Here is a 14,493-nt window from a genome sequence, read left to right as displayed (position 1 = left end):
AGACATCCTGCCAATGTCATGCACGTGTAAGTGTTGCTTACGACAAGTGAGCACAGGGCCTTTGCCCATCCCGGGGATCCAGCCCCTGTTCCCTCCACACAGCCCCGCTCACTGTGGGGGAGCTGTTTCTTGGGTTTCCTCAACATGAGACATTTCATAAGTGGTTAGGAATCGACACACAGAACTGGGACTGCCTGAGAAAGCAAATGTCGAGTAAAAACATGTTTTGAAAAACAAACAAAATCTAGGTGGACCTGTTTTTTGCTATATCCCCTTTGATAATAATACAGGCATATATTTTTTCTATTTGCAATTTTATTAATAACGTTTAAACATCACCATTAATCGCTTGAAATTAAAATTTTGGGAGGTAAAAAAAAAATGCCATACATCAGTAATATTATGATTCTGCCTCTTGGCTAAGATCACGTGTAACAGGCAAAGGATTATATAGTCTAGAAGGCAAACCAGAAGTCAAGGGGATAAAAAAAACAACAATGATGTTTACATCACTTGCATGTGACAGGGATGTCCAGGAATGAGTGACAGTTCCAGGTGCTGAACCCCTTGGGAACCGTGGGTTCTACCGCTTCCCACAGATGCTGGAATCTCCTTGGGAGCTTCCCACACAGCCAGTGGGCCTGGGAAGGACTCTCTTCTTGCCTCTGCTTCACCCACAGGAACCTGGCATCCAGGTGGGGTCAGGGGTTCAAACAGGGATGCCAGGCCCAATAAAGGACTAGGGCTTAAAAGTCACCTGGCTTCTAGAAATCCACCCTCCTTGTACCTCCCCCTCCCTGACCTGACCCAAGGGAGACACAGCCAGTAAAGACCCTGTTTTACAGATAGGAGGAGAGCCAGGGGTGCAAGGGGCTGCAGGCTGGCTGTTTGCATAACAGTGCGGGAATCCTGCTGTATAAAACAATCCATGCTGTGTTCACAGAGGCACCTGGGCATGGTGGGAAAGGAGGAGCCTACAAGCAGGGGAGTTCCAACTGGCAGTGACCTTGAGCTAATCTTTCTATTTTCCTTTGAACCCTTTCACTGTTTGACCCTCCTCTGTCCCATCACCTACTAAAACAAACAAACAAAAAAGAAAAGTGAGGCTTCTGATGCCTGGCACCCAACAGCCACTCAGTAGAAACGGAATTTCCTCCATCCCTGGGAGTATAGCGTTAAACTAGAGGCTACGCTGGCAAGAGCAGAACCCGCGGGCAATTGCTCAAGCTGTAATCCAAGACTCAGGGGCCAAAAACAGAAATCACAAAAACCAGGGGAAACAGATACCACTCCAAATTTACCTCCTACCACACCTAGAGAAAACCGGGCATCCTGCCAAAGCCTGGAAATGAGCGGTGAGCAACACACGTCCACCCAGTGCCTGCACCTCAGTCACCTACTCCCCACAACTGGGCCAGCCAGGGGTCGCCAGTCAGGGGGCCTGGAGGTCAGGGTGAGGCCTGTGAGTTCCACTAGATCCCAAACCAGACTAGGAAAACTTGATACTTTGTTACACTGTATCTTTTAAAACGCTCGTCGCTTTGTCACACACATCCACACAGAACTTTCTAAGTCTAGACACTTTCAATCATACCACATCAAAACATCATATGAATATTGTCATTGATATTTCAATCTCAGCATGAGAAAGCTAAAAAATTCACAGTGGTACATACAAATTTTCAAAATTCTGTTGTCTGAAAAAAAAATTGAGTGAATGAGCTATGATCTGATCATTAAAAAATAAAATAAAACGCCATATGGTGACCAAAGTGACTAAACCGCAGCAACACTTAACACAGGTAACACCCAGGTGCCACACAGGCTGAGCATCCCGGGTCTGAAAACCAGAAACCCAAAACACCGGAACCATCCCAGGATTTTCAGACGAGGCGTGTTCCCCCAGGCCATCTCGGCAGGTGTTCAAGCCTCTGAAATCTGAAACATTTCTAGTCTCAAGGATTTTGGGGGGGATGCTAAACCTGCTCATGTAAAACCTGCCTGCACAGGACGACAATATGCACATCATCATGCTGACACCAACATCACAAAATACCAAGCCTAAGAACTCCAGGAGCCATGGAAAGGGACGCACACAACACACAGGCTCCTGTGAAATACACTTAGGTGTGACCATTGGTGTAAAGCAGGGAAGTGAAACCTGAGGGAGCAGGATTCAGGTCCTGTGGCAGGCATGAGGCAGGGACAGGGAACGTGCTGCACAGGGGATTACGCGTTCCTACTGAGGTTGAGGGTCCTGTCTTGACAGAGCCGAGAACAGGAGCAGAGAGCTCGGTTCTCACGAGGCCTATCTCTGGGGCAGGAAGGGGCAGGGTGAACGTGGGGAGAAGAGAAGGAAAAATGAAAACTAATGTTATTTTAACCACAGAGACAGGAAAAACATGGCCACGGTGAGAGGCCAGAGAGCCCCAGGCAGGGAGGGTGGGGCTGGGTGCCGAAAGGAGGGAGGGCTGCCCAGGAAGGGACACTCAGGGACATCCATACCAGGCAGCCAGACAGGCCAGGGCTCCCAGCACCCCCGCCTGGTGAGTCTGTTTGCAAATCCAGCAGGGCACTCCCGCCTCTGCAGGGCCTGGACCCCGTGGCCCAGCCTGGCGGGACCCTGCATGAGGCACCGCCAGTTCACAGAGCCAACCTTCCGTGAGTTATTGTTACAGTGTAAAGACAAATACCTGCCCAGAGTTCTGCCAGGCACAGGGTGTCAGAAAAGAGGGCAGTTGGGAAGTCACTGCTTCTCATTGTGGACTTTAGTTCACAGGATCAAAACTACCCAAGTAGCTCAATAATCTGCACCTGGCAGGAATCTTGATGTATCTGCACCCAACTTCTGCTGGGAAGTGGGAAGCTGCAGCGCCTGAGGCGAGGAGGCGCCCTGGCCTCCACCCCAGGTCACCACCTGCTCCACCTCACCTGGCACCCTGCATCTGCCCACTAGCTTTGTAAAACAGGAAGACTTACAGGTCATTCACAGGAATTTATCCAACATCTACTATGGGTTATTTACCAGGTGAGGAGAAATCATAAAGTTCTTCTCTCCTGCAGCAGAAAGGACACACTAATAAAAACAGAACACAGTATTTCTAACTAGTCGAGGCACCAAAATGGCAGAGCCCCTCCCTCAATCCTATGGACAGCAGGTGTGATGCCTCAGCAGGTTATCCAGGCTCTGGACTATGCTTTATCAACTTTATCTTGACGTTGCATCTGGTTTTCTTTGGTTTTTGTCTTTGCAATGCTGGGGTCTGAACCCAGGGCTTTGTGCATGCCAGGCAAACACTCTACCACTGAGCTCCGCCCCCAGACCTGAATAGTCCCACCTGGTCAGGACTGTTAGAGGATTTAAAAGTTCACAGCTAGAATTCATATGCATTGCAGCAAAAAAAAAAAAAAAAAAAATTCACTAGTAAATAATGCTTTTTTCACCCATTCTCTTGTCAATGATCACTAAGGCTAGTTCTCTATTTCTGCTACTACAAACAGTACTAAAATGAGTCCTCTCGTACCTACTGCCTGATATACATTAGCAAGAGGTTTCTGAAGCAGATACCTAGAAGTTAAAATGCTGTCCTCATGGGCAAATGTTCGTCCTTACCACGAGTATCCTAATTCATCCTCTGAAAGAGATGAAGTTCAGAAATCACTGCTGGGGGTGGATTTTTCAGTCCTAAAGGGCTATTAGGAGCAATGGGCAATGTTTACAAAGACAGGCAGGTACACGTGGTTGACACCATTTAAAAGGGAGGAATGAGAAATACAAAATTCAGGGCAGGACTACCTCTGGGTGATGGACGGTGGGGAGTCCAGGAGAACAGGCGGGAGACGGGGCTTGCTGGCAGGGGCTTTGCTCTCGGAGCAACGCTGGTTCTCCTTATTGTGCTTTAGTTTATATTAAACAAAGTACTGATCATTCTACAGAAAGAAAAAAACTATTTTTGTAAATGTAGTCAGCACTGAGCCAGGCGCGGGGGCACACACCTGTGATCCCCACTTCTTGGAAGGTGGAGGCAAGAGGATCACCAAGTTCAAAGCCAGCCTTGGCAACTTAGCAAGGCCCTAAACAACTGAGCAAGACCCTTTCTCAAAGTAAAACATAAAAAGAGCTGCAGGGAGGGGACGGAGGTGGGCCTCCAGCAGCACAGGGAGCTCTAAGAGGACAGGGTCAATGTTTTCACTGCTCTGATCCCAGTGGCAAGTACCCACAGCTGGGCAGTCAGCATCAGAGTGATATTTGACAAAAATGAATGTCTCCTTTATAAATGAAGGTGTCAGGGCTAGGGTTGTGGCTCAGCAGTAGGGCGCTCGCCTTGCGTGTGTGAGACCCTGGCACCACATAAAAAATAAATAAATAAAAGATTTTAAAAACAGTTTAAAAAATAAATAAATGAAGGTGTCATAAGCTCCAGAGATTACTCTGGCTTAGAGCGTAGGAAGAAAAAAGAAGATGGCGGAGAAGAGAACAAGAAGCACCTGCTTTAAGATGACAGAGGAGCCCCCAGAGGTGACTGGGAGGGAGAGGTATGGAAAGTAGCAAAGGTGTCAGGAGACTGGCATTGGGCATCTGTCACGTGTCAGACACTGGGCTCAGGACCGTCCCTCAAAACTAACAGATGTTAATACCACACGTGTACATACACACATGTGCTGCTGAAACCCCCAAAGGACAGCACATACGCGGGACACAGGCAATGGTGGGTCTTCCCTCCTTAACACTTCTGTACACCTCTCCCGACAGTTTCCTGCTTAACTCAACTACTCATACTCCTGGGGAGACCAATATGGGTGAAGCAAGGGCACCTGGAGGCTGCATGCAGATTCTCACACTGTCCCCGCACAATGCCTAGAGCTCCTCCCCCAGGCTACTTGCTCCATTGCTGCCCTCTCCTCCTGGCCTCTGAGGAAGGACTCCCCTCCATCCCATCATGCTTGTCTGTTTTTCATGACCTTGACTTTTTAGAGGCCAGGCTGTTTGTTCTGCAGAATGTCCCACTTATGGACTGATCTGCTTCTCTGGCCATGATCAGCCTTGCAGGGAAGCACAGGTGTGTTCTGCAAACCTGGAGGTGCAGGTGCAAGGTCCCCACCATGACATGAGTTCAAAATTCCAGTGATCAGTGGAAGTTCCCACTCGAGGTAATTTTGTCTTCATTATCCTGGAGGAGGTAAGAGTCTGTTCAGACCTCAGGATCCTGTGCGTCCACACCCATTTACCCAGGGGCACTTGGCAGCCAATGAAGATGTCGCCTGAATCTGGCATGGCACTGAGGGTGCAGGACAATGACATCCTAATCCTGCCTTCCTCTCTGCCCTTGCCAGTGGGCCCTCACTCCCTGTTTGGTCTCCATGCAGAACATCACTGTAATCCCTTGGATTTGGTTTGTTTTTACACTTACCTTCAGCTACTACTCTCACTCTTGTTGATGCTCAAACTGTCCCAAGCTCAGAAGTACCGTGGAGTCTCAGTCTGTCCTTACCAGTTCCCCATGGGTCCCCATGCTCCTCCTTGCTTCCTGCCCAAAGCTAGCTCAACCCACCTTACACTCTTCCAATGTCTGACTCTCCACGGGGCCCTGATTCCTTGTGTGTCAATGATACTAAGATACAAGATGAGCATCTCTACATGGGACTACCCTGCTTCTCCATCTGCAGAGGGATTTTACTTTTGCTATGGAAAGATGGAAAGACTTGTTCAAGTTTTAATAGCTACAGGCAAGTAACCACTTCAGGGTCTATAGTTTTTTACTCATTTTAAATAGGATGAAGGATGCTGAGCAGGATTATACCTTGAAGAGAAGTAGCCTCTAGATAGAGTGTGATACTGAAAATAACAAAAAGAATAACCTAAGAAGAAAGATTACAAGGAAGCAGACATAGTTTGCATGCCCCAGACCCCACATCACACACACACCCCTGCCCCTGTGGAATAAAACAAAACTGGTCCTGGCCTGTTTCCTGATGCTGGGTAAGTCACAAGCGTGACACCATAGTGCCAGAAGAGAGCCCTTGCCCTGGTTGGACACTACACCTGAGGCATCCAGCAGCTCCCACGAGTCACAGCTAGACCTAGCATTTCCTTGAATGATCCCACTGAAATCCATTGGAAGGGTGAGAAGACCACACGTGGACTGGTCTAAAAAGGACATGGGGTTCCACCATGGATCCCAGGCAGCGGACCCCAGAACTAGCAAAATGTCAGTCTGCGGTTTCAAACCTACTCTGAGCACCATGTTTAGGCTGAATGAAAACTCTTGCCACATTCAAGCTCTACCAGTTTCAACAGCAATCTCCTTGTTCCACTGTCACGTGTTTAGAGAAACACAAAGGCGTTTCAGAATTGGCCAATTCGTATGCTAGTGTCACAATATGTTTTATTGAAATCAAAGGTTACTGCTCCTTCCAACAGGGATCCACACTCAGAGCAGGAAGGACAAACAGAGTGTGCGGAAGGCCTTCTGTGCAGTGTTCCTGAACCGTTACGCTCTTTCCCTGTGGTTCTGTACTCCTGAATGCCAAACAAGCACACAGGTGGTTGCTATTGAGCTACCGAGTGAAAGCTATCTGCTGCCTCAGAAATGGAGATCTGTTCTCTTGCACTGCAAGGAGATCTCCAGGCCGTCCTTGGGCCGGTTCTAAGGATCCCAGTACTCCTGCCCAGCTGAGCAATGCACCCATGACCTGGGAGGCAGGAAGAGGTCAGAGAGCCACTTCCTTTCCTGGCCCCAGGGAAAAGAGCCTCATGTTCTCAAGCAATGCTGCAGAGAACAGGCTGGGGAAATCAGTGCAGGAGGGCCTGGGCTGCTTCCCTCACCTCCTCTCTGAGGGCCAATTCCTGAGACTGGAATGCAGGGGTCTTCAGAAACAAAGTTCCCCCCACCTACCATCAGAAAGCACCGCTGGGCCACACAGAAATTCAGAGCACTTCCAAACATCACTGTCAAGCAAAGAGTTTCTACGTTCCCACAGATTTTGCAACCTAATCAATAGTCATCAACACTGACAACCAGGAGCAAGTAAAGGAAAACAGCAATAAACATGCTGAATATTTCAATCATGAAAGCTGAATTTTAAAAATAAGCATGGACACACTTCCCTAGTGAAAACAGTCTAGTGCTCATTTAACTTACTTAATTCTTCCTTTTATTTCTTCCTGTAATACAGAATCCTAATGATGATACACCGTGGCCACTTCAAGAAGACAAACACTGGTTGGGCTGCATCGCTCCACTAAAGGAGACCTCCTTTATGCAAACAAATCAAAAAGGTAACTGAAAACGTGCCAAGGGTTATCAAGAGGGTTGTTGATTTTGTCCAAATGTTAGGGAATATTTTGGGAATAATAAGGAAATGTTTCCTCTTATTCAGAGAAAGTGGATTTACACACAAGATTAGGTTGGTAGGTGTGTAAGAGAGAAGCAGGCCACCAGGTTGCCAGACAAAACAGAAAAACAAGCCAGAGAGGAAACCCAGTGCTGGCTGAGCATGTTTTAGTAAGATGCATGTGTTTCTGGAGGGGGCAGTGCTCTGGGTAGGTACTATGTAAATCCCATGCAAAGAGCGAGCCCTGAGACTGCATGCCCTCTCCAACCTGAAAACCCAAAACAGCACAATCCTGGGACCCCACACTGCACCAAAGGCACTCAGGACCGGGGCACTCAGGGTCTGGATCAGGCTAAACCTTCTGTATTGTAGCTAGGAAGGAAGGCGAGCGGGCAGGCGAGGGAAGGTGGGCGGGCAGGCGGACAGAAGGTGGGAGGAAATGGAGAGGGGACCTGTATGCTGCTCCCATTACACCTGTCTTTGGACCCCATAAACCCCACTTTCTCATATTTCATTGTGTTCCAAAGCAGCAGCAGCAGCAGAGGTGAATCCCTGTGCCAGGCACTGGTTCTGGAGAGCTCCACCTAGGGAGGGTGAACACTTGAACCAGGCAGTCTCCCTTAGAAGTCCAGCCATGTACAGAGACCTTTTTTAAACACCATGTCAGGGAGTTAGGAGGCACCTTCTGCATTCCTGAGGCCTCACAGGGAACCTGGAGGTCACTATCAAAGCAGAGCTCCGCACAATGGAAGCCCTCGAAGGCTCAGCCAAAGGCCTGGCCTTATGCAGCTGCTCCCACCCCTCTTCTCTTGCCACCTGTGCTGCCACTTACCTCTCCTCCTTAAAGGGCTGGGACAGGCTGGAGAGAACAGCACCTCCAAGGAGCAAGACCAGGGGCAGAAGGACAGTGTCCCAAGAGAGTCTCTCCTTTTCTTTCTGATTCGTTTGGTTCTTGCTTATTTTTACATGACTGTATAAAATCTGCACAGCACGGGACTATTCCCTGCATTTGTAAAATGCCTCTAAGTCCCAGTAGGTCCCTTCAGTGGGAGCTAATCATCTCTTGGAGACGAGAGGAGACTGCTGAGACATCACAAGGTCAAAGTGACACAGTCTTTTCTATGATCCTGTCCTGTTTTTCAAGCAATCATATTCTTGCATTTTGGCCTGAAAATACACAAGGCCTCACTTGCCGTGTCTGCCTTAGGAGGGCTCCTTTGTCGTTCATTTCTCCCTTGACCAGTGTCTGACCTGCCCTTAGGAAAGTCTGCGGCATACTGTGACAACTGGGACCACAGAGGGAGGGCCCTTATCATCAACACCACTGCTATAAGATGTTCCCAATGCTTCAAGATCAAGGTCATGATGGGAGGTAGCTCATGGCTCATTTGGAGTGTATCTTGAAGATGAGGCCATTTGCCCCTGCGTGAACTTCTGCCCTGGCAGAACAGACAGCGGCTTGGGCAGAAAGGCACCCTCCCCCAGCCAGCCTCGCCCCTACCCAGCAGGTCTCACACCCTTCCATCCTAAAACAGAGCCTCATCTGCAACTACTGCCAAAATAGCAAGACAGAGCTTGAGGAAAAGACCCACAGCTCCCTCCAGATCCTGGAGGCACACCTGGGTCAAGCCACCACCACCACACTCACAGGGGGCGGGAGGCAGAGGTGTGCCAGGCATGGCCAGGATGGTACGTGCAGATTCTGGGCATTCTGGGGAGTCACAGAACAGCACCTGGCCACTAGGAGACCTTTCAACTCAAAAATCCCTGAGTGCCAACGCCTGAGGAAAGGACTTCCTCCAGCTGTCTAGGAGGGGGGGAGTCGTGAGTCTCCTGGAACAATTTATGGGAAATCTTTTACATTTTCTATACATAGTGGCTTCTAGAACATTTCTAAAAGGGAATGCAATGCATTTGGCTCTCATTAAATCGTTTCTGGGAAATTCTTCACCGTTTCACTACACAATTATATTTTACATAGTTCACGTTTCTCCTCTTCAATATACAATGTGTAGTTTTCATTTGAGAATTAAATTCAAGTGAATCCCATAAATACTGACTGGCTACCAGGAGTACTGCCCTAGATGATTGAGGGGACGGTGTCCCTAGCACTGAGACACCAAACCAGACTGGGAACACAGAGCGGTATGCATTCTCTCAAGCTCTGTGAGACCGACTTCTAGGCAAAAATGTACCTGATGGTCCGGGGATGCCTTACTTAGTTAACTGAAGGCCACTGTCACAGTGGACAGTTAAAAGTGGAAACCAGGTTCCTCCTCACTTGGCATCTGAAGCATGATCTTAGGTTCGATGCTGAATGTCACCAAAGGCCCACTGCAACAGGTTTGGTCCTCAATGTTGCTGAGAGAAGGAGATGGGACTTTCAAGAGGGGCCACAGTGGGAGTGGGAGACCTTGATCATTGAGGACACGCCCTTGAGGGGGTGAAGGGGTTGAGAGAGTCCGGTCTCCCAACCAGCACTTAGTTACAGTAAAAGAAAGCTGACTAACACAATACAAAGCAAGACCATATGCAGAAAGGCCACAGAAAATGGGCAAAGAAGCAAACCCATGTGCTCTGAGCTCAACAAGTCAGGGCTAGAGGGAAGAGAAAGGCTAAAACCCGAGGAAAGTGTTTGAAGAAGTGAGTTAGGTAATTTTTCTTTCACTGAAAGTCAACAGACTGGCAAAAATCAAATGGCTATAAATATTCCTACTTTAGCCATACGGCACACACACGGGAAAGATACATGGAAGACATTCTTGTGAGGAAAGCAGCATAGAGGCTGGTGTGGACCTGCATTTTGGTGTGGAATGCAACTGGATTTCACATTCCCAGTTCCACCTGCCACACCTCCTTGATCCCAGTGCCCTGTGCCCCACCTCCTTGGTTTGACTGGCACAGCGCATCACATGCTGTGCATAAAGCATGATGCCAGCCACCAGAAATACAGGACAGACAAGGCACAACTCTGGCCTGTGGGAGCCACTATCCTCTGCCCCCTCTCCCACAATGTTGGACTAGACATAAATATCATAAGAGCGGGATTCCATGTATTGTATTCCCAGAGTGCAGGCAACTAATATCTAATACCCTAATATCCTAAATATCATCTAATATCCCAAATATCACGCTAAGACATAATGACTAAACAATGGCACGGTCTGAAAGCCCATGTGCAGTTGAAGCAACACTCAGAAACAAAACAGCCAGAGAGCTGAGTGTGGGGCCAGGGGCCGGGCACAGAACTGTGGACACCAAGAAGGGACTCCACCCTGCCCATCCGAGGCTTGAGGGGAGATGCTCCCCAAGGGAGGTGACATCCCTGCAGAGGGCTCAATGAAAGATCCAAGGGGATGGGGGACCCACAAGGAGGTCAAAGAACCCATGGGATAGAGGAGACAGGGATGAGACCACCAGGGCCTTTGGTTTCCAGGTTACAGTCAGTGATGTGGGTCATCCAGAGGACATTTGCTCTGAGCACCAAATAACCATCTGAATAAATTCCTTCCTGTGCTGTAAATCAGTGCTTCCCATATCCATGAAGAAAATACAGGGTGCTACAACACAGGAAGTTTCTGGAGACACTCATCATTGAGTTTCATATGTAATTCTGAATTTTCTAGGAGCCACATACTTAAAATAGTAAAATTAACTGAAATTAAAAGAGCACATTATATTTAATAAAACAGATAATAAAAATTTAAAATATTAGATATTTTACATTTTTACCACTGAGTCTATAAAATCCAGTGTACATTTGACATCTGCAGCCCATATCCACCTGACTGCCCACCGTTTGGGAGTGCTCAATGGCACTGAGCTATCATTATGGCTAACGGCCGCCGCACAAGACAGTACAGATCTGGAATGTCCTTTGGAAACATTTCGTAGAATTTTTGTACAAATATTATCATCTACTCTCTTTGCTTAAAAGTTTATAAAAACAATACAATAAATATTTCAACATTAAATAAAAAACCCACAGAAAAAGCTCAATTTTGAAAAGGTACCCATAATCATACATTAAAAATGCCAGTTAACTTTTGGATTTTATGTTTATAGGATACTGTTTTATGTCTAAAATACACATAGGGTAGGCTGTTTAAAAAAGATCTGTATCAGCTGGGCGCAGTGGCACACGTCTGTAATCCCGGCAGCTCAAGAGGCTGAGGCAGGAGGATTGCAAGTTCAAATTCAACCTCAGCAAAAGTGAGGCACTAAGCAATTCAGTGAGACCCTGTCTCTAAATAAAATACAAAATAGGGCGGGGGATGAGGCTCAGTGGTCAAGCACCCCTGAGTTCATTCCCCAGCCCAAAAAAGGTCTGTATCAACAATTTTAATGTGTGATATTTGGACTCATTTTCACAAATCCATAACATTTATCTTTTAAAATATATAATATTTATGACCCAGGTAGAGACCTAATATATTGAATAAGGAGCTATGAGCAAAATGAAAGACTGAGTCTGCTTTCCCAGTTAGTGCCTGGAAGACCACATGCAGGAGAACTTCCTAGAACGGTGGGGTCACCCTCATTTTAAGAAACACTGGTCTCCATATGACCCACAAGTTCTCACGCTGCTCAGTTTCCCCAGTTTTCCTCTATGATCATCAGAATGTTCTGTTCTTCCCTTTTTATTCCAGAAAGAAAGAAAGAAGGGCAGGAGGGGGCACCCGGTCAGGGGCTGGGCACAGGGGTGGTTCCAGAGCTGTGTGCCCACCCCCATGCCCTTGCTCTGTCCTCCGCGGGTGTGCAGGACTCCTAGAGTAACTCGTCACCTCTCTCCCAGGCCTCTGCCTTCAGAGCCACAAGATGCTCAATTCCACGAGCTCGCCAACGCCAGGCCCGCCCTGCTCCCGGAACACGCTCATCACCCAATACATCATCCCGGTGCTGTACCTTCTGGTCTTCCTGGCAGGGGTCCTGCTCAATGGCGTGTCGGGCTGGGTCTTCCTCTACGTGCCCAGCTCCAAGAGTTTCATTATCTATCTCAAGAACATTGTGGTTGCTGACTTTCTGATGGGCCTGACTTTCCCCTTCAAGATCCTGGGCGACTCGGGCCTGGCCCCCTGGCAGCTGAGCGTGTTCGTGTGCAGGGTCTCGGCCGTGATCTTCTACGTCAGCATGTACGTGGGCATCGTCTTCTTCGGGCTCATCAGCTTCGACAGGTATTACAAAATCGTGAAGCCCCTCCTGACCTCCTTCGTCCAGTCGGTGAGCTACAGCAAGCTGCTGTCGGTGGCTGTGTGGGCGCTCATGCTGCTGCTGGCCATTCCCAACATCATCCTGACCGACCAGCGCGTCCAGGAAGGCAGGAGAGTGCAGTGCATGGAACTCAAGAACGAGCTAGGACGCAAGTGGCACAAGGCGTCCAACTACGTCTTTGTGGGCATCTTCTGGCTCGTGTTCCTCCTGCTGATTGTCTTCTACACTGCCATCACCAGGAAGATCTTCAAGTCCCACCTCAGCTCCAGAAGGAGATCCATCTCGGTCAAAAGGAAATCCAGCCGCAACATCTTCAGCATCGTGCTTGTGTTCTTTGTCTGTTTTGTGCCTTACCACGTGGCCCGGATCCCCTACACCATGAGTCAAACCGGAACCTACTACAGCTGCCAGGCAAAAGAGATCCTGCTCTACGTGAAAGAATTCACCCTGCTGCTCTCTGCTGCCAACGTGTGTCTGGACCCCGTTATTTATTTCTTCTTATGCCAGCCATTTAGGGAAATCTTATGTAAGAAACTGCACATCTCATTTCAAGCTCAGAATGACTCAGACCCTTGCAGAATCAAAAGGGGCAACACAATGCAGGAAAGCACAGACACGCTGTGAACTTCCGGCCCTTCCCACTAGACCATTACAAGCTCGTGACCACCTCCAGCTGCCGGGAAATGAGCAAGAGCAAAGAACACGCCACTTGCTCATCACTGGCAAAAGACCCAGCATCACCATCCAATACCGACAGGACTTATGAAGCCCCAGGGGCTCAGTACAACGATCAAATTCAAATGTTTCCAAGCTTTTCTGTAACATTAAAGGGCGTGGGATCCCTTCTGCAGGTTTTCCTAGTACTGACCATTATTTTTCTTGGAAAGAATAATACATACAATCATTCAATCCTATTCCATCAAAATAGCAGGTTTAAATTTATATTAAGTAACCTGAACAGTTAAAGTAGAATTTTAAATTGGTAAATAAAGAAATCCAAGACAATTCACATATGTGTCCTCTTTTTTCATATGCAAGAATTAAGTCAGTAAGATATATGATCTTTGTCAGCAGCAATCTTAAAGACCAGCTTAAAAACAGGCAGAGTTTGATAAAGGGCTGTTTGAAGTGAAAAAGTCAGGTTTTCTCTGATTTGAAGCAGAAAATCAATTAGAAGACCCCTTATTTATTCAAGTCATTTCAAAAGAAAGCAGATTTGAGTTAAGCACTGTGCAGTAAGATCGTAATTTTTACTAATGCAATTTTAAGAATAGTACATGCATGTTAAATATATCTTATAAAAGACCTATTAAGCCATCTAATGAGCTGGAGTTCTGGTATTAGACAAGGTCTAAGATGACTCTACAAGCAAAGCCAGACCCAGGAGGTACTTTCAGCAACTCCCTCTACTCCATAGTATGAGTGCAGATAGGATAATGGAAACACACACACACATACACACACACACACGCGCGCGCGCGCATGACATAATTATCTTGTAGGGTGGGGCGAGAGAGTTTCTTAGAAAGCAAATGGATTTGATAAAAAGAAGATCTAGCCAAGCATATAGTGGTGCATGCCTCCCAGCTACTCAGGAGGCTAAGGCAGGAGGAACGCAAGTCAGAGGCCTACCTCCACAACTTATCAAGACTCTGTCTCAAAATAAAAATCAAAGGGGCTGGGGATGGAGCCCAGCGGTAAAGCACCCCCTGGGTTCAAGGCCAGTACTAAGGAAACAAATAGGGAAAAAAAGGAAGAAAATCTAAAACATAAAATAAGTACTGGCAGTTTACACATAATATGAACATTCATATATCACATTTTCTAGAAAACAGATAAATGTGATACATGGAGATATGGAATACGGTTGCTGGTGTAACAATTACCAAGGCACAATTTTTTTTCTGTTTATTAACTGGCTAGAAGACATTCAGTCCATCCTTCAAA

At 47.5% G+C, this 14,493-nt stretch overlaps 2 protein-coding genes across 9 annotated transcripts in view; one reads left to right on the top strand and one right to left on the bottom strand.

Moving 5' to 3' along the window:
* P2ry14 (purinergic receptor P2Y14) overlaps positions 1–13,555 on the top strand; it is a 32,757-nt gene extending 19,202 nt beyond the window's left edge. For 2 of the 3 annotated variants that reach the window (XM_046431227.2, XM_046431226.2), the window contains 2 exons: positions 7,177–7,279; positions 12,131–13,555. In XM_046431227.2, the coding sequence (XP_046287183.1) occupies positions 7,261–7,279; positions 12,131–13,170 (1,059 nt within the window). In that variant the 5' untranslated portion in view covers positions 7,177–7,260 and the 3' untranslated portion in view covers positions 13,171–13,555. Of the gene's footprint in view, positions 1–7,176; positions 7,280–11,984 lie in introns of all 3 variants that reach the window. The other variant, XM_046431228.2, reaches the window with a different exon arrangement.
* Med12l (mediator complex subunit 12L) overlaps positions 1–14,493 on the bottom strand; it is a 266,032-nt gene that overhangs the window by 149,053 nt on the left and 102,486 nt on the right. The window lies entirely within an intron of this gene.

Source organism: Marmota monax, unplaced genomic scaffold (assembly GCF_021218885.2).
Source record: "Marmota monax isolate L192 unplaced genomic scaffold, Marmota_monax_Labrador192_F-V1.1 WCK01_AAM20220418_F8-fsc00022, whole genome shotgun sequence".
In the NCBI taxonomy this organism is placed as follows: Eukaryota; Metazoa; Chordata; class Mammalia; order Rodentia; family Sciuridae; genus Marmota; species Marmota monax.
The sequence above is the reverse complement of the archived record's forward strand: the minus strand, read 5'-3'. Positions and strand labels throughout refer to the sequence as shown.